Raw genomic sequence first — 20,630 nt, forward strand, 5'->3', positions numbered from 1 at the left:
GGCCCTGAAGACTCACTGACATGCATCTTGTGCCATTTTCCATTCAAAGACAGATGTTATGGAAATGTGTTGATGGTTTTGAACCAGTAATTTACTGAGCTCACCTCAGTGTGCATTAGATAGGTTGGGTACATTGCCATTTTGAATTCTCAGTTACATATGAGCCAATCTGTACCAAAAACATTCCCCTACAGCCTACAGCGTGACACCACAGCTCATACAATATATTGTTGTATAAAACAAATAGCAAAAATGAAAGGCATAACATTTTTGGCACGGAACATCCACATACAACAAAACTGAAATCAGACGTTTGTTACACTAAAAAACAACAACAACAAGTCGATTATATTCATTTTAGTAAAAAACATCGATTTCAATTGAATCATTCCTAATTCTGGAATGTCTAAATTCTTCTTTCATTATCACATGTCTACGTGCTATGCTGACTACTGTTTTATTAGGGTACATGGCTCAACTTTTTATTAAATAAAGGAAACCGATTTTAATGTGATTGAAATAACTTACAATGCGTGAATAGCATTGACCGTCTAGTAAGAAGTTGCCCTGGATGTCTGGTGCAATCAAATACCTTTTCAGTTGTATAGGGTTTTGCATGGAGTTATAGGATACTAGCTTCCTTGTACCCAAAATGGAGTGGTGAACCTGTTGATAACATGCAACAATTTCTGAACTGAAAATTTATTCATGCTGTCATGGTTTCCACTGTTTGTTTGTGGTTTCGTAGTAGGAGTTTAGGCTGAAGCTTATATGAAATTAAGTAGTCCTAAACTACGAAAATGAGACATGGAGAAGTGTATGCATTGATGACGTGTTTAATTATTATTAAAGCAAAACATTGCTTGATTGGTGTTGTCAGCAGTCCAAACCCGACTCTCCTGCTTCACTGTAGGCAGCCGAATAAAGAACCCTGTTATGCAATTGCACTGCAATGCACAAGCAGAATTATATTGAAGCAGAATACGGCCAAAATAGCCCATGCATTTTACAGCACAAATCGGCACAATCGTAGCATAAAGGACAGAGACCACTGTTAAGTGATTGAAATATATTGTTTAATATCTCAAGAACCATGTTGGTACAAACAATTATTTTTGCTGCACAAACCAGCACAAACGTAGCACAAATGAATGACACTAATTTGGATCGATTTGGAGTTTGACGGGGTGCTAGCTGACGTCATCACTGATAATTACAAAATGAATATCTAAAAAACTGCACTGATGAAAACAAATACATCACAAACCAGCACAAACGAAAGAGAGTATTTTGGTGCAATTTGGACATTGATGGGGTGCTGAGTAACGTCACTAATTAAAAAAGTATTGCTTAATAACTCGAGAAATAAAATAGCACAAATGTTTCTTTTAATGGCACAAACCAGCACGAATGTAGCACAAACTAAGGAGACTATTTTGGTGCGATGTGGATGTTGATGGGGTGCTGAGTGACATCACAGCTCATAAAATATAATATTTAATATCTCGGGAACCATACCAGCACAAACGATGATTTTTGTGGCACAAACCAGCACAAATGCAGCACTAACAAATGCATATATTTGTATTCATATTCTGAACACATGGGGTGCCAACTTCACGGAGGTGGTTCTTGGGCAGGAAAAGATTGGGAACCCCTGCCTTAGCTTAGCTTAGAAAAAACAAGGAGTTTCCCTGCTTGACAAAGTTATCCTGCAAGTGTCTGACCATACCAGCTTAATCTGCACCAGTTGAGAGGTTGTTTAGTGTGGCTGGCAATGTTTTTAGATCTGAGCATTGTAACCTGTCTGACACAAGACATGAATAATTGATGCTTATCAGAAGTAATGACCTAGACAAGTAACTGTCTTTTGTTTTTGCGTGTTGTACAAAATAAAATAACATTTAAAAGTGCATTTTTTCATTCCATTAAACATACTGTAGTCACATACAAAATCGATTAAAATAAAAGGGTTAAACTACATTAACAACCTGTTTTAGTACTATACTATTTTAATTTTTGCCCTAGTACTAAATAATTGCATGGAAGTAAGGATGCCTCAGAATTAAATTGAATTAAAATTCATTTAAATAAAGGAATTGGTGTAGGAGGAATATTGGATTGGAATTGAGTTTGCAGAATTTATCCGAATTTGGAATTGAGATGATTTCAGTTGAAAAGGAATTTAGAGAACTGTTTTGTAAAATGAATTGAAATGAAGAATTTGTTGTGGGAGGAATATCGAATTGGAATTCAGTTTGCAGAATTTATATGGATTTGGAATTGAGTTTAATTTAATTGCACAGGAATTTAGGGAACTGTTTTGGGTAATGAATTTAATTGATATAATTTAAAGGGATAAAGAATTGAATTGGAATTTAATTAGTGGGACTGACCATAACCCTGATAGAGACACAGTTCTGCTGTGGTTATCACAATGGCTTTGGGTGACAGATACAAAGCTGGAGGATCTGTTGTTGTGAAATAAGATGTTGCATTTCAAAATGTTCAGCCTAATTGTTGTAGATGTGTGCTAACAGCATACCTCTAAATCAGGGGTTCCCAATGTCTGGTGATGGAGGGCCAATTTCCAGAGGTTGCATGGGATGGCTGCATTAGAAAATGAACCACTGATGAAAACTAAATATTTCCCAAATCATACGTTTTTATATCTTATACATTTCTGTTAGGGAACATTAACTTGAATTGTTGTTCTATTATTTTACCCCAAATTACATGTGCAATTTGCAACAGAACATTTTCAGAAAGTGTAAAAATATAGTAAAGGTTCAGAAAAGGGTGGGTTGAAGGTTGGCTTTGGGGGCCGCACCAAACATCCTCGAGGGCTGCATTTAGCCACCGGGCCGCACTTTGGGAACCTCTGCTCTAAATGATAATTAAATGTACTTTTTCAAGCAAGCATTTTTATGATAATATGGACCTCAACGGCTTATACGACAAGCATCCATAAGTTGCTCTGTTGCTCTGTAGTGTACAATTTTCTAGATCATTTTTGTAATGGATTTATTTACATGTTTTTATCTAAGATTACCCACACAAAAATATGGATGTCCATGAGGGAAATAAAAAGAAAGAACATAAACATTATGCAAAATCTAACTCCAGAAATAATTAATGTAAGAATGAAAAATAGAAAACAAAACCACTTTTATAAACCTGGCTGTGATAAAATGGCGAAACATTTGTTTTTTTTCCCTCTTTCTCTCTACCTTTCTCTTTCATTTTAATTTCAACTGGCAGTAGAATCAGACAAAAGTAAATAATGCATATGCAACATATAAATATACTCTTGTATAAAGTAGGTGGAGAATGTGCGCATCCCATCACGTCATTTGCCATTGTGTAATTTGTCATGAGGGGAGAATAAAACATTTTTCTACCCACAGCCTGTGGTTATGCACTTTCTCTTGGCAATCTCGAGTGGGCACAGCGCATCAGCATACTCATAAGTGTATGTTGAAATATAGGCTTCTTCAAGCATTATCCCTTTTGACAAGCATTAATGGATTTTGGTATTTATGATCAACAACATAGCGGTTTAAGAAGCATTTTAGGTCATAATGATGTGAATGCTCCTATTATAATAAGCCAATTTTTTAGTCCGAGAATATTTTTAAGATTTCTTTGTAAAATTGGAATTTAAGTTGCAGTGTTAACCTACAATTTGCATATAAGGCTTATTTGTAAAGTCACAACTTCAGTAATTGGGGGCTACATTCCAAAATATATTATACATCAATTTAAATCATCCAAAGCTGGGAAAGGGGTTAAATTGGTCCAATTAAGTAAATTGGTTCAATTAGGTAATTAAGGGATCCAATGGAACAAAATTCAGAACACCCTGCAGGCCCCAATGACTGAAGTTGTGCACCTCCAATTTACATTTTCTCTTTGTGCTAAGCATATAGACAGGGACAGAGTCCAGAAAATATGTACAAGAGCCCACCAACTGAAGTAAGTTGTTATCCTTGAGTAAACATAAGGAAATACCTTTTAATAACTGTCCATTTATCCATTACATGCTATGAAAATAACTAGACCAGTACACTTTCCAGAACAGGCATGAATGTTTGGTGCTATAATTTTTTTTGGACTATGGCACATGCTGTATTCACTGTAGACCCAAAATATTATTTAACAGCAATTGTTAAAGTGAAAAATATTAACATTTTTAAGATTCTTTTTTTAAATGAACTCCAAAATAGATTCCTTATATTTACTTAAGTCTGTTGAGGTCATGCACACTCCTAGTGCCAATGAAAAAAGTAAAGTAAAGACCTGAATGGGAATCTGAAAGTTATAACAATGTTTAAAAACAAAGTTTGTTATTTCAGAATATATGCAGTGGCTGAAATAAGCACGTCTGGTGTACATGGACACTAAGTATACACTAGATATATACTGATATTTAGATGGCATTCATAGTAATTCATAGTATTTCTTCTGAACCAAAGCAGGATTTTGTACTTAATTTACAATGGCTACCACAGCTTGTTTATTGAAGGTAGTGTTTCACATCCTTGAACATTCAGTTCCGACAGTCCCCATCTACCAAAGTACCTTCCTCAATTATTTTCTATTTTATCTCACATTAGGTAATAATTGCAAAATATAAATCCCAGAGAATCACCTTATTCAACTTACAGAGTTTTAATTTTGTGCAATAGCTTGTCAGATAGCAGTAATTACAGATGCCAATTTTTGGCAGCCACCAGAAATGTGCTTGACAAAAAAAAAAACATTATTGCAATGCATTTCAGTTAAAGCAAACTTGGGGGGAATTAATTATTCACTGCATCTATATGTATATATAAATGGTGCATTTGGTTAATTTCATTTCAGCAAATGATTGCAGTGGCCATTTGCTTAAAATAATCACCAGACAAATAAATCGGTAACCAATACAAAATTGAAGGCTTTTTTCCACACTTTCAAGCTGCAACTGACAAGGAAACCTTATGGAAAGGTAAAGTGAGCTGGCACCCAGGAGTCAGAAACATAATTAAGTAAAAACAAAACACTTATTTAAATAAAACCACCAGCACATGGGCCTGAAACAATAACCTCAAAATGCACTTCTAGGCTATCTCTCAAATCTGTTTGTGTCTGTTAGTAATCTCTAAGTAGCCATCCTTTAGTCTTTTTAAAAGGGTGTGGTGCCAGATTGGCCAACCATACATAATTAATCTATGCAGTACATTCTCATGCTGGCCAATTAGACATAATAGGCCTCCCAGACCGGCACAGCAAGTCTATAATGCAGTTTGGAGCTCACCCTGTCACAATATATATATATATGTACGAGAAGTATTGAAAAGATGCAGAGAGTGTGAGCTTCCTCTGTGCCTAGGCTATGCTGACTATGAGAAAGAATTTGATTCAATACAAACTCTAAGCTCTAAGAAATCTAAACATTGAGGAAACCTATATAACTCCATATATCTACAACAATACAACATCAACAATCCGACTCCACCAAGACACGAGACACAAGATATAGATATAGATATAGATAGATAGATAGATACTAAATCATTCTGAATCAACAGAGGGTAAACACTGTTAAGAAGCAAAACTGCTGACAGCTAAAGAGTGTTGCTATTGATACTACACAGGTCCTTCTGAAAAGCTGTGATTAAGGAACACATTGCTGCAATGATTGTCCTCTCTGTGGCAGGTCCTTATTGCTTGCAGTTTGAAGATCAGTGTGAAGTATCCTGGGTTATTAACATATGCCAGCATACTTCATGCCTCCCGCCCCAGCCCCCGACATCACCCCAGGGATTCTTTGAGGCTATTTGTTAGTTTGTTATCAAAAAAAGAAGATGAGCAAATATGTCTTTCTGTGGTGAAAGACAAACTATATTATTGATTTAGCTCAGATACACAACATTTGTTTTAAGGATAAATAGCTACTGTTCTACTGATGTCCCAGAGTCCCAGGAATTTTAATCAAACTAAAAATAGATGTTTCTCTTCAAAAATGTATCATTTCAACTGCTTCTGTAGTCAGGGATGTACTATCTACAGCAAGTATGATGAATTATTTGTTTCTCGTTTTTCATTGTACATGATTTAAGTCAGACTGGTAGCATTTGTGGCAAAGAAAAACGAAGAGGCTGACAACTAATTGAAGTCTGTGGTTGTAGAATTAGAAGAAGAGCACCATCTGTAGCATAACGAAAAAACTGCACAAATCGCTCGGGGGACACACAGTGAGGCTTTTTCTCAGTGGAAACAACAACAAAAACATAAATGCAGAGACTCCCTTAAGGGAAGGTTTCCTAGCACTGGTAACCCTTACACTGTGTAATGTTCACACACACTTCTATAACTGTGTCTGCACCCCTTGGTAAGAACCTACAACACTTAACATTTGAACATGTTGACTCTCACCAACCAGTCTGACCAGTGTGGGGAGTCATGATTACTGTTCTCATGTGATGCATGACGTTTTATATTTACAGGTATTTGTTATACCGCTGTTGTCATAAAATGTTGAAATTATTATGTCTACCAATGCACCTAAAGTTAAAATGTTAACAAATAAATGAACAAACAAAAGTGACATGTCCACTATAAATATATAAAGTTGCTGTCCATGCAGGTGTGTGTCCTCTAGGCTGTTAGAGAAATGCCCTTACATTGCATCAAGGTTTAGAGAAAGGATATTTCTCTAATAACTGATAGAGAGTGGTTAGGGGGACCCATACAAATCTGTAAAACTCAATTAAATCACATTTCAACTGTAAATCACAAAGGAAACTATTTAAATTGTTCTATTTTTCTGGAATATGAAGTAATCCTTAATAGGGATCCTTCTCAGATTCGGCTCCTGGACTGTTACGCTGAAATTAAACGTAATTTACCCCGGTGAAATAGGTGTGTTGCCTTTGGATTGGTACAGGTATTCTGTACATTTTTTCACATAATGGAAGCTTCCAAAGTGAACATTATCCTAGTTGGCACAGGGCAGCTATGCTAGTTCTGTAATTGCTATTAGCAGTAATTCACATGAAGAACTGTCATAGCTGTCTGTTCTGTCTCTTCGTTATGTTTCCGTTATGAAATTGGCTGGTGTGTTGGAATGTCTGACAAATGCTGAAGTGCTGTAGTGTAAACTCTTAACTTCTGTTCCAGCTTACTTAGGCGAGTGTTATGTGGTTCTTATATTATATAAACTTGCTATTCTGGAAATGCTGGTGGTCTTTGAGAACTACAGAATATGAATCATAATCCTCTGCAAAAATAAATGAATAAATATATTAATAAATGATGAATTTGGCACTTATGTCACCCACACAGAAATTGTGAATTGAAACAGGATCAAACTGTAATCGCATGGACTCAGGCACAGTGTGGGTATATCACAGGGAAAAAGTGGCTCATTTGTAAAACAACGCTTTAAAAAAAGAACTGTAATAAGATGATCCAGTTAAGAAATATATGGAAGTAGTGTAAATAATCTTGCAGTGGTTTGCTTTATAATCATATTAAACTGACAGCATCTGTATGCTTATGTAATAAAATGTGTCATTCCTGTATAACAATACCTATATATTTTTTTACTTTTATAAATGGATGTGAAACCTTTACATTAGCCAATTCAGGTATTTGAATGTATTTTAAAGATCTGTATGATATTAATTGAGTTAAGACCCAAGATTTTCCGACCTGAGCTTTGATGCATCTGTAATCAAGTGAAATACAGACATGCTAAGTGTACTGGGTGCGATTTGCTACAGGGGATGGTGGGAATTGTCCCCCTTCAGCTTTTTTTATTCCCCCTCTCTAGTCGTAATATTTTATCTCCGGTGGGGACACAGTATATCCCCACTTCTGATTTGCCTTTGAACAGTCAGTCTCAGAATTTAATAAGTAATTTCCCGAATCTTACATAAGAATACTACAGTACGCATCACGTCCTCATTCTCTGTCATATAAATTATTGTGGTTTACAGCTGTTTCTTTCTTTCTTTCTTTTAATGGCTCTCTATAGCTATAGCTTAATTTTCCTTTAGAGATCAGCCTAGTAGCATAATGAAAATTAGCTTGGCCTTCCAAGCAGACTGCTACCTTCACCCAACTTCAAGCCTTGGCATTTCATGTTTTCCATTAAGAAATAAATTAAATTGTTTATATTGCTAAATATATGTTTTATACAAATGTTAAATACACATCATATTAAAATATGGATATCCTAATTCTGCCTAAACATTATTTATTGCCTAAAAATTATTTATTTTTGTATTTTTTTACATTGAGAAAAAAAAAACATTTCCCTCCCTCTGTTTTTTTCTCAAATTGCACTCTGTATGCGTACAATAACATAATACACAAGTGGGGTGGGGTGATCGTGTATAGGCGAGTTCTCGGTGGGTTTATTTAGACAAAAAATATGAAATTCTAACAAAACGTGCAGAATTGCAACTGGGCTGATTTAGGTCTTTCTCCTGATGATCTTGTGCAGCTAAAAACAGTTTGCTTTTCTCTTTCTTAATTTTCAGCACACCACAGTGCTTCCATTTATCTTGATTGAGATGAGAACAACACACCATCGATATCCCAGCAGACTATGCGGTCTGATGGCAGTGTGCAGCTTTGCCATTGGATATGTACTATGGTAAGATCTTCATGTACAGACCATGATCGATATTTGTAGGGCTGAGATATGGATAAATGTCCTTGATATATACCTTGGATTTCACAATACCTCGCTAGGTCTTAGGAAGCTGTGAGCAGAAATGTTGTTACTACCCTGAAAAAGGAGAAGGCTCCATGTAATGGGCATCACCCACAATCCCTCTTTCAGAAGTGAGTAACATTTACACAAGTGTTACTCTTATTTAAGTGTTTTCTGGAAATACCAACAGGGAAACACAACTTTAGGTGTAACAAGATTGTGTGTGGTTACCAAAACTCTGATAAACTGATCCATGGGGAGGGAATTAAAATTATTTAAAAAAAATAAAAACACACATGGGAACAATAAGCAACTTATAAACTGCCTCTAAGGTTGTTTTCTAGTTTTTTTTGTCAGTCAGTATACTCTCTGTCAGAAGACATGTGGTTCAAGATTTGAGCTTTTCTGTGTTCTGTTGGTCATATTTTCAGGAGATAAAAAGCTTAAACTCATATTACTCCAAGGAGCAGTCTTTATATTATGGCCATTTTGTATACACCAGGTACACAAATTAATCAATGCCTTGCCACTCAGATATATGGTAGGAAAAGATGTTTGTGCTTTGACCTGACAGCAGAGATACAGTTTGTAAATGATGATGCAAGAGCACATGTAGTATTAGAATGATGCTGTGCATCTCAGTGCATAGGTGTGAAACGTAGTTAGTCATAATACAGTGAGGGAAAAAAGTATTTGATCCCCAGCTGATTTTGTACGTTTGCCCACTGACAAAGAAATGATCAGTCTATAATTTTAATGGTAGGTGTATTTTAACAGTGAGAGACAGAATAACAACAAAAAAATCCAGAAAAACGCATTTCAAAAAAGTTATACATTGATTTGCATGTTAATGAGGGAAATAAGTATTTGATCCCCTATCAATCAGCAAGATTTCTGGCTCCCAGGTGTCTTTTATACAGGTAATGAGCTGAGATTAGGAGCACTCTCTTAAAGGGAGTGCTCCTAATCTCAGCTCGTTACCTGTATAAAAGACACCTGTCCACAGAAGCAATCTATCAATCAGATTCCAAACTCTCCACCATGGCCAAGACCAAAGAGCTGTCCAAGGATGTCAGGGATAAGATTGTAGACCTACACAAGGCTGGAATGGGCTACAAGACCATCGCCAAGCAGCTTGGTGAGAAGGTGACAACAGTTGGTCAGTCTCCCTCGGTCTGGGGCTCCATGCAAGATCTCACCTTGTGGAGTTTCAATGATCATGAGAACAGTGAGGAATCAGCTCAGAACTACACGGGAGGATCTTGTTAATGATCTCAAGGCAGCTGGGACCATAGTCACCAAGAAAACAATTGGTAACACACTACGCCGTGAAGGACTGAAATCCTGCAGCGCCATCAAGGTTCCCCTGCTCAAGAAAGCACATGTACTGGCCCGTCTGAAGTTTGCCAATGAACATCTGAATGAATCAGAGGAGAAATGGGTGAAAGTGTTGTGGTCAGATGAGGCCAAAATCGAGTTCTTTGGCATCAACTCACCTCGCCATGTTTGGAGGAGGAGGAAAGACCACAAAGAACACCATCCCCACCGTCAAACATGGAGGTGGAAACATTATGCTTTGGGGGTGTTTTTCTGCTAAGGGGACAGGAAAACTGCACCAGATCAAAGGGACGATGGACGGGGCCATGTACCGTCAAATCTTGGGTGAGAACCTCCTTCCCTCAGCCAGGGCATTGAAAATGGGTCGTGGATGGGTATTCCAGCATGACAATGACCCAAAACACACAGCCAAGGCAACAAAGGAGTGGCTCAAGAAGAAGCACATCAAGGTCCTGGAGTGGCCTAGCCAGTCTCCAGACCTTAATCCCATAGAAAATCTGTGGAGGGAGCTGAAGGTTCGAGTTGCCAAACGTCAGCCTCGAAACCTTAATGACTTGGAGAGGATCTGCAAAGAGGAGTGGGACAAAATCCCTCCTGAGATGTGTGCAAACCTGGTGGCCAACTACAAGAAACCTCTAACCTCTGTGATTGCCAACAAGGGTTTTGCCACCAAGTACTAAGTCGAAGGGGTCAAATACTTATTTCCCTCATTAACATGCAAATCAATGTATAACTTTTTTGAAATGCGTTTTTTTTTCTGGATTTTTTTGTTGTTATTCTGTCTCTCACTGTTAAAATACACCTACCATTAAAATTATAGACTGATCATTTCTTTGTCAGTGGGCAAACATACAAAATCAGCAGAGGATCAAATACTTTTTTTCCCTCACTGTACCTTAGAAATTAAAAGGGATTAAATTGAACAAATCTCATAGACATTTGGAGATTTGTCTTATTTACATGCAATACAGAAGTGAAGCAGTAGGTAAATCCATATGCAGTCTTACATGGGGATACCAGAGCCGTGATATTTCTTAAAGTACCAGTAAGCTTCAAAGAGGATATGTTCCGCTTCAGCAGGCAGTGTTATAATGTTTGTGTAAGATCTTTGTCCAACTTTACAATTCTGTCAAGACGCCATCCTTCAATTTTTAATTTTAAAGAATGCGCCTTATGTAGGCACCTGGGAAGAGTTTGTCCACCTGTTGCTCTAATTCATCAGCCTCTTGAGAAGATCTCATGATGTCAGCTTGGTTGTGGTGTGCAGATGTAGAATAGCAAATTCCAGTGGTTGCTTCACCGTTCAATCTTTTATTTCTGTACAAAGCTTATTATGTTTGAAAATCTGTTACAGCCCTTCAGTTCTCAAGAGTGTACAACTCCCCAGTCACTCAGAGGAAACTCTTTGGACCAGTAGGTTTGACACTCATTCATTGGGCCGTTCATATTACCAGACATAATTTTGTGATCTCAAGATAACAAGTTTGCAAAATCCTTCCATTATCAATAACCGCTTCATCCAGTACAGGGTCATAGGCACAGGATACAACTGGATACAACCATGATGACAGGGCAAATTAGAGTAGCCAATTCATCTAAGCAGCTTGTCTTTGCAATCTTTAGATAATCTCAAGATTTTGGAGATATACCCTAAATAACTATGGTTAGATGGCAACAATGACCCACTGTAGAATTTAGGGCCTGGCTGCATAGTCTACATTTGTAATGATCTTCTGCCATAGTAATCCTGTTAATCAAATATATTAATTTTAAGAGTTTCTGATGTATTCATTATTCATGCCAATTGCCTGCTTTTACCAGAAATGTATTTTGATGATCTACAAATATTCTAGGTTGCTAATTATTATTGAATACAGTGATACCACACTATACCAAACATTTATTCTATGTACTATTCCATTTATGTAAAAATACATTAATCATATTGAAATTAATGTAAATGATGCTACTGTTATTGATTGCAGAGTATCAATAATCACAAGCTAAACATGACACTATGATGTTAATTACATTTAGTGCCTTATCAAAATGTATTTGTTTAAAAACATAGTGTTTTGGATGATTGTTCTGACCTTCATAGCACTCCTGAGAAAGAAAGGGTTTATCTTAATGTTTATAACTTGTGTTACATTATCTGTTGAATCCACATTTAAGGTTATCCATAATAGTCTGCTACTAAAGATAGCATATGTAATATTAGTTGTTTGAGCAAACTTGTTCTGAATGAAGGTAGACAAAAATAGTTTTGTTCTTAGCCTATTTGGATTATTCACAAACAACAGTGCAGCACATCAAAAGTATTTATTTTTATTTGTTTGTGATCAAATATGTGATCAAAAAAGGAACAAACAAAGTAATGTGACAAAAGCAACATATCAAAAATCCTACTTCCTCCTACTTCCACAACCCTCCCTTGGTGGAAACCACCCCAACCTTCCAGAAGGATCCACAAGTACAAAATTAAACCAAAATATATAACAAAACAGAAAGATCAATGCCTTGACAGAATCAGCTGCCGCCTTCCAGAATTAAAAACAAACAAATCACCTGGGCCAGATGGTATATTTCCAACAGTACTTAAAGAAATGAGGGAAATTATGAATAGGCCACTAACTCAAATATTCCAAAAGACACTTAGAACAGGGGACATGCCAACTGACTGGAAGACAGCAAATGTCATACCAATCCACAAAAAAGGGGACAAAACTGAGCCAGGAAACTACAGACCAATCTAATCCAGTCTCACCTGCATTACTTGTAAAATGTTGGAAACAATTATTAGACATATTCTTGGAGATAGTCAACATGGGTTTAAGGCAGATCATGTCTTACTAATTTATTGGAGTTTTTGAAAATGCAACTGCAGCTGTAGATCATGTGAAAGCATATGATATAAGAACATAAGAACATAAGAAAGTTTACAAATGAGAGGAGGCCATTCGACCCATCATGCTCGTTTGGTGTCCATTAATAACTAAGTGATCCAAGGATCTTATCCAGTCTATTTTTAAATGTTCCCGAATTTTCAGCTTCAACCACATCACTGGGGAGTTTGTTCCAGATTGTGACAACTCTGTGTGTGAAGAAGTGTCTCCTGTTTTCTGTTTTGAATGCCTTGAAGCCCAATTTCCATTTGTGTCCCCGGGTGCGTGTGTCCCTGCTGATCTGGAAAAGCTCCTCTGGTTTGATGTGTTCGATGCCTTTCATGATTTTGAAGACTTGGATCAAGTCCCCACATAGTCTCCTCTGTTACAGGGTGAAAAGGTTCAGTTCCCTCAGTCTCTCAGTAGGACATTCCCTTCAGACCTGGAATAAAATTAAAATGGATAAGCTGGTGATTTGGGGTTTTTGGAAACACACTGTAAATGTTTCCAAACCATATCTCAAGACATTACATCCTCAGCCAGAGATAGATCCTTATTCCAAATACTGTGGACCACGAAAGGTTTATAGGAGGCTTTCAAAAGAAGAGAGTAAAGTGTGGACACCAAACCTGTGTATTAGCCCCCTGTCAAGCACAGTGTGTAATGTGTGCAGTGGTAACTCCACAGAGCCACGCTATGCAGAGCGTAAGCGCAGATATAAGAAATAAGAAGTACCCGCTAAATGATATTGCATTTTCAAATCCTAAAATGTGAGGTAATTATCCTTAAAAATTACAAGAAAAATATGAATTCCTCTGTCTTTCAACTGTGGAAAAGAAAAAGCACATCATTATGAAATATGGGAGAATGAGAGCGCCATTTGGGTTTGAGTTTAGTGTGCTTTTCAACCAGCTGTCAAACAGAAATTAGGAGTTTATAGGGCCAAAGCATAATTGACAATGCTTCAATACTGCAGAGTGAATCAAATCTTGATGCCTCTGAGGGAATACTATGCTTTCCAAAACCGGTCAACATAAGACACATTGGGAATACCATCAAAAGTAATTATGAACAATATGTATTAGGCCTTACTTGATTGGTTGTTTAATTGTATTCCAATAAACTCTTGGTAGCTGCTTGCACTCAATCTGATTCAACATATTATCGGACAGGTGCATCTGCTTCTAACATAGTTACATGGGCACTTCGGACACAATTGTGATTCAATTGAGACAGACAGAGGAAACGAGAAGGTTTTATTCATGAATTTAATAAAAAAAAAAAAAAAAAATGGCTTGGTAGGCTGAAATGAAAATAATACTTCCAAACTTCAATATTAGCTCTACCAATATTAATTTTCTCTACTAACCTTGTTATAACTGCTGCTTTTATGAACTACTGTCTTCATAGTCCATAATTTCCTCATACAGTGAAGTTATATTTGCCTTCAATTCCACCCATTTCAACAGCTCAAAAACAATTCTGGACACAGAGTTGCATCTCTACTGATATAGCTAGCCTGAGAAACCTTCCTTCAGCTGCGTCCCACCCATAAGTCCATATCAAGAGAAGTATAGCTTTTTTTCTATATACCAGCCAAACCCACATGTTGGATATGTATGAACTCTGGAAGCTTGTGTTATCGAATTTAATAGGATACAATGAAAAGGACTAAAGAACAGTGTTGAACTACATTTTTCTACCCAGAGAATAAGGCTAATTGAATATTCAGCACTTTCTCTTCTATTCGTTCACAATTCTATTAATCTGAATATACATTTTTAGAATGTGATAATATAGAAAACAAACGCAATACGCAAATACACCACAGTTTAATCTACAATGGTCACAGATTCCCACATTCCATCAATAAAAGAAAAAATAAGCAAGGATTAGGATAAATTTTAATTTGGTTATTTTGTGGACTATTATAGTGTGTATTAAAATGAACACGTGTCTGCACTGGAATCCAATTAAATGAAAATGTAAAAATGATGCCACTTATGTGTAAATAGATCACGGTTTCTAGAAAGATGGCTAAAGCAGGTGTGAAACCAAAGGTTCTTTTATTAAGAAGGTCAGAGTGCACTGCAATAAAACAATCAACACGTGGCCATTTCCTGGGTGCATATTGACTGAAAACTAGACTGTGCTCGATTTCTCTCTCACACTAGAATGACTGTACTGCAATAACAATGTTTTTATGTATATTGTAATGGGTTGGTGGGCCTGTCACAAGAAAGGGCTTGTATGTAGGCGGGGTCTGGTCTTGAAACACACAGTAGGGAGGCAGGCAGAGGGTACAAAACAGGCTCGCCGTTTTATTTGCTCCCCTCAATGGCAAAACTAAGAAAACAAAACCTAGCTCTGTTTGAGCACTAACTAAACATAAGTGGTCCCTAACTACAAACCAAAAACTCCTAACAATAATAACAGTAAATGCCTGGGTCGGCAGAGCCGAACACTGGGCAGACAGAAGTACGACCGGGGCAAGGCAGGTTCCTAATCAAAGTTCGTTATCGGTGGGAGGTTGTCAAACAGTCCAGGGTTTAAGAGGGAGAATGGTCCAGGTCCAGAAAAAGGGTCGTAAGCCAGTGAATCCATCAACTGTGGATTTCGCTCTTCGCTCTTCGCTCTTCGCTCTTCGCTCTTCGCTGTCTTCTCACCCTCCTGTGCACCTTGCTACCCCCCAGCCAAGCATGCACACACTGGTTAGTTTCCTGCTTCCTTTTATAGGGGAAGTGGTGGGCAGGGCTATGGCCATCAGGAGCCCTGCTGGCTTCTGGGGTTTGGAGTCTTGGAGGAGTCTCCTCCACTGAAAGACCCACCCTGACCCCAGCCTTGCCTCTCACACTGCCACAATATGTAGTGCAGATTTACCCTTTCAGAGTCTATTGCTTCTACTAAAATATTAAATAATAAAATATAAAATATTATCAAATGATTTGTTATTCCAGGAAAATTGAAGAGAAGTTAACTAGGATTATGGAGCCAAGTTGGCAACCTTATTTCTATCAGTCAGGTTGAGGAAATGTCTGTACTGCACAGATTGAAGGAACTCAATCTGACATTGTTTATTTCACAAAAAAACAGCTTGTATTAATTTAATATCAATCAATCAATCGATCATAACAAAAATAACATAAACAATTATTAAATATTCTTGCTTCTGCTTCAGTCTAATGAAATTCCTTCTGGAGGTCTACCAAGAAAACGGTCAGCAATTTTCCAGGTTAAGTTATTATAAAACATCTGCTAAACCTCTTTCATGTAATTAGCCTGAAGTGAGATATTTTTCTTTTTACAGCTACATTAAATGTCCTAACACACAGTGTCATTAAGCGTTGCTATGACAGCAGCAGCACTTCAGTTTATCCTTATAATGACAGAGACAATGGAGTGGATACCATTTTATGGATGAAGTAAGTACAGCACAGTATAGTATCTGAATCACAATGCAGGCTGAATATGCCCAGAGAATTATTTAAATCAAGGTCACATCCAGTGGTCAGCCCATGCAAAGTGGCGCTCGCCTGGCTTTGATGTAATAAAGTAAAGTGATATTAATGAGTTACACATTCGCCGCACTACAGTTTCAGCCATAAAATACCAGTGTTGAAAACATATGAATGAGGTGATTTCCAACATACTGGAATAAGATTAAATAAAGTACACATTGTGTTTTAATGTGAATAGGAACATTACCACAGTCAATAAATTGAACATATGTATTTAGATATCATTAATTTCATTTTGGAATTCAGAGAACATGAGTTTTTACAACAGATGTAAAAATAATTTTTTCAGATTTCATAAAATAAACTTTAGTGTTGTGGTTTTCCCTCTTTCTATTTGCTTTAAGGATGTGTTGGGTCCACCATATCACAGGCGTCTGGGTGTACCCTCTGCTTGATCGAATCAGTCCTGTTGCCAAGATTTTCTTCTTCACATCTCTAACTGCATTAATTAGCGTCTACTATATTCTTGGGGAAATCCTAAACAGCTACATCTGGGACTCACCAAAAGGTAAGCCCCCAAATAGTTGTTGTTTTAATTTTTCCGTATCCACTTTAAATAAGACAACTATGTTATAATCCATTTCAGTGTTAGTATCTAGATTTGACAGCCAGCAGACATGCACAAAATGTAAACAGATATTGTATATTTTAGATTGACTCTCACGAGGGATAGAAACCAGTATGTGTACATATTGGAAGTCATTGAGCAGATAAGCAGACTGATTATTGTAGTTCCAAACTTGACTTAACTGTCACCTCCTGGACAAAGACTGACCCCAAAAATCACTTTAAATATACTGAGCATATTTAGATGTTTCCTGCAGTTTACTTAGCATTCAATTCAGAATGTAGGTCTCGGTGTAGAGAGGAAAACATTATATCAAAGCATGTAGTAAAATTTCACTCCAAGACAGTGAATTTTCACTCTTTAAATGAGAATCATGTGCCTTGAAACAATGACAAAAAAGAGCCGCTATATTCTCCAGAATGCTGTCATTCTTAATCAATCTGAAGCAAATTCTATGAAGGCACACACAAATGCAAATAAATAAGTAATTGATCCTGTCTTGTTTTCCTAGCTTTTGGGAGAATACAGTCATTCTTTAATGATGGAATGTCACTTCAAGAGAATGCAAAGAAACTTCAGTTATGTTAAAAGGGCTTAAAACTCTCCTACAAATGTGTCAAATATGCCTTTGGAAAACTCGTCTGTTAGAGATGTCGCTACATGCTATGTTTGTTATTGTTTTATATTTATTTTGCTGGTGTTGCTGTTGTTGTCAGACTAATGACAAAGAAACCAAGCAAGGAACAGAACATTGAACTGATTTCCAGTTTTTGATGTTTCCATTAACAATGTTTCCATTACCCGTTCACGATACATATTCTGTGACTAGTTGCAAATGCTTCAGAGTTCTGTCACCTGGGCCTGAAATCAGATCATTTATCGTAACTATTGTGAGACAGTGACATATGACCCATTCCAAAATGTTTTTAATACAAAATTTAAGAAATAACTACTCTCAACATCTGTACTGTACAAAGAATTGAAAAAAAAAATGTTTTGCAGCCTGATAATTTCTGTACATTTTAGGTTCAGGACCAGTTATCCAATTTCACTTTGGGGACCACTGATTCTTAAACCCTAATATTCTTCTCTTATGACTTCCAGGTGTTTTAGAAACAGAGAAACCAAAAGCAGATTGAGCCGCAGGGAGGAGGAAGAGTTTACAGCTGCGCATCCAAACCCAACACTCAGTTGAAAAGAAAAAGAGAAATGTGTTTCAGGAAGAAAATATCTTAGTCTAAATAGGTAAAGAGTGTGAAGTGGATATTTTATTTTTTCATAGAAGCAGGCACTGAACAGATACCTTAAGGAAACAGGATTTTAATCTCTCTTTGGATTGTTGGACTACCACAAAGGACTCAGCACAGAGGGAGCAAAACATGTGGAAGACCTGACTGGACTGCACCTTATTTATTCATTATTTATTGAACAGACATATTAGTCCTCACTGAAGTACAGTGTAAATCCATGCTATGTGCAGTGGGGTCAAAGCAGGCATAATTACCAACAGTAATAGAGATGCAGTTACAAAGAAGACAAGTGCAAGAATGAGTACAGATATAGTAGAGTATAGTAGGGAGCACCAAGGTGGGAAGTGCAAGTTAGAAAATGCATATTAGTCCTGTCTTTCCTTGTCAGGATGTTGAAAAATTATATCTGAAAAGAATGTTGTCACAATTAGGGGTTACACTTTAATCATCAAGTTAATACATTTCCAAGACAATTTATTTGCAACCCATTTATGATGTTTCTTCCATTGTAAAACAGCTCTGTACGGGTATAATAGTCATTGTAATATACGTATCTACTCTAGCAGAATTCACAATAGCTGTACTCACAGAATTATATCTGTCTGAACTTCCCGCTTTGTTTTTTCTTTCCTGTGCAAATCATTCCCTCACAGGAACATGAATAGCAGCTGTTTCAAGGTCTAGATAGTTGAAGTTTGTATTCTGAGGCATCCCGGCTATAGGAATGTTGCGTTTCTGCGTCTGCTTACCTGTATTATATTTTGTTCTTTTCTAAATGATGTTGTAGTTTTCATTGTTTGGAAATTGAAGCTGCAAGGTCTTCCAATAAAAGTGTTAACTTATCGATATACTGGAGCATTACCAAAAAGGTGCTGCCATGAGACATTTCATGGTGGAGTGTTTATAAACAGTATTTATTACATTTAAAGGTCTGATCACACCGCATATTGGGTTACATAAACTGCTAATGATTTACTTGCAGAAGGAGGAGCTAGAATCCAATTTAATAGAGAAATGGTTATGTTTATAACTTCGTTTTGTCTTGCGTGTTCTCTTGAACTTTCTGGCCAAATTTCAGACATAGAAACAACCCAAACATAACAATTCTTTAGTACTGGGTAAGCTCTTAATGAGAAACATATATTCTCCCTGCCTCTGGAAAAGCTGATTAATCCTCATTGTAGCACAATACATTATCCAAAGTCCTCTTTAAAAAAAATAAAACACATATACATGAGAGAGAAAACAAATAATCACATAAACGAAAGTTGATATTTAGTGATATTTTCTGAAATAAATGGGTTTTAATCATCACATTTCATGTCCAACACCTTGTCCTAGCTTTGTGTGTGTAAACTTTTCAGTTGCTATGAAATGGGGCTGCGACGGCTTTTGTAATGCAGCACAAATTAAGGTTATTGCCTTCCATCTTGAAAGCTGTCAGAAACTATTCTTGTTGTTTACCTGCATTTGTGTTGTAAGTGTGTCCCAGTTGTTTGTTTATAATTTCCACACAAACAATAAAAATACACTCCACATGATGGGTGGAAAGTATGAAGCAGCAACCCGTTCAATAGATGTAGATGTTTTTTTTATCCACTACTTGCTAATTAGTCAGTTTCCTGAAAGCAAAAACTTGCAAATAACTTGACTGTAATACTGAAACTAACAGACCCACTTCCACTTGCACTATTATGTCTAGTCAGTGCCTGTTCCATGACAGTTGTGAATGAGTGAATGTCTGTAGTTAGAAATCCCTCTTTAGCTGATTATCTGTCATCCACAGCCTGAACGTGAACAAACAAGATTTCAATCTGCTACACAGATAATTCCCCTAAAGGTTATGTGCCATGCCAGGGCATTGGATTCAAACCCCAGTTCCAATGACTATTAAATCGTTGCCTTGTCTACAAGAATGCCCTGTCCCTTAACTAACAGATAGTAAATAATATGTATCCATTTTACCTTGCTATGAACATGGGAAATGTCTACTTCCACTTAGATAAAAGACAGGTGAGGTATGTAAAGACAGGGGGTTAAGATTATCAACTTTAAAGTGAAAATAAAACCGTCAAAATAAATCTGTTTACTCTCAATGAAATACACCGTAACTTGTCAGCCTTCCTTATGTCTGTCACTAAGGCTGTTAAATGTGACAGCAAGGAAGTGTGGTGACAGTGGCATCTACTGTTCAGCAGCAGTAGTGCATGTAGATAGTTATAGTACAATTACAGTTATAATTTGATGCAGTAAAATGCTTGGCTGAGACTAAACCTCTCAGGTCACAGTGTCCTAAAACACACATTGATACTCTCTATGGCTGACAGAACACAGCTTCTTCATAGGTCATTATGTAACACAACACAT

The 20,630-nt window shown here is 36.9% G+C and overlaps 1 protein-coding gene across 2 annotated transcripts in view; it reads left to right on the plus strand.

Moving 5' to 3' along the window:
* Positions 1-18,841, plus strand: part of aig1 (androgen-induced 1 (H. sapiens)) — a 78,802-nt gene extending 59,961 nt beyond the window's left edge. For both annotated transcript variants that reach the window (XM_066702641.1, XM_066702721.1), the window contains 3 exons: positions 8,529-8,644; positions 16,790-16,953; positions 18,118-18,841. In XM_066702641.1, coding sequence (XP_066558738.1) covers positions 8,529-8,644; positions 16,790-16,953; positions 18,118-18,152 — 315 coding nt within the window. In that variant the 3' untranslated portion in view covers positions 18,153-18,841. The remainder of the gene's footprint in view (positions 1-8,528; positions 8,645-16,789; positions 16,954-18,117) is intronic.
* Positions 18,842-20,630: the final 1,789 nt, after the last annotated feature.

This window comes from Amia ocellicauda, chromosome 1, assembly GCF_036373705.1.
Source record: "Amia ocellicauda isolate fAmiCal2 chromosome 1, fAmiCal2.hap1, whole genome shotgun sequence".
Taxonomy (NCBI): Eukaryota; Metazoa; Chordata; class Actinopteri; order Amiiformes; family Amiidae; genus Amia; species Amia ocellicauda.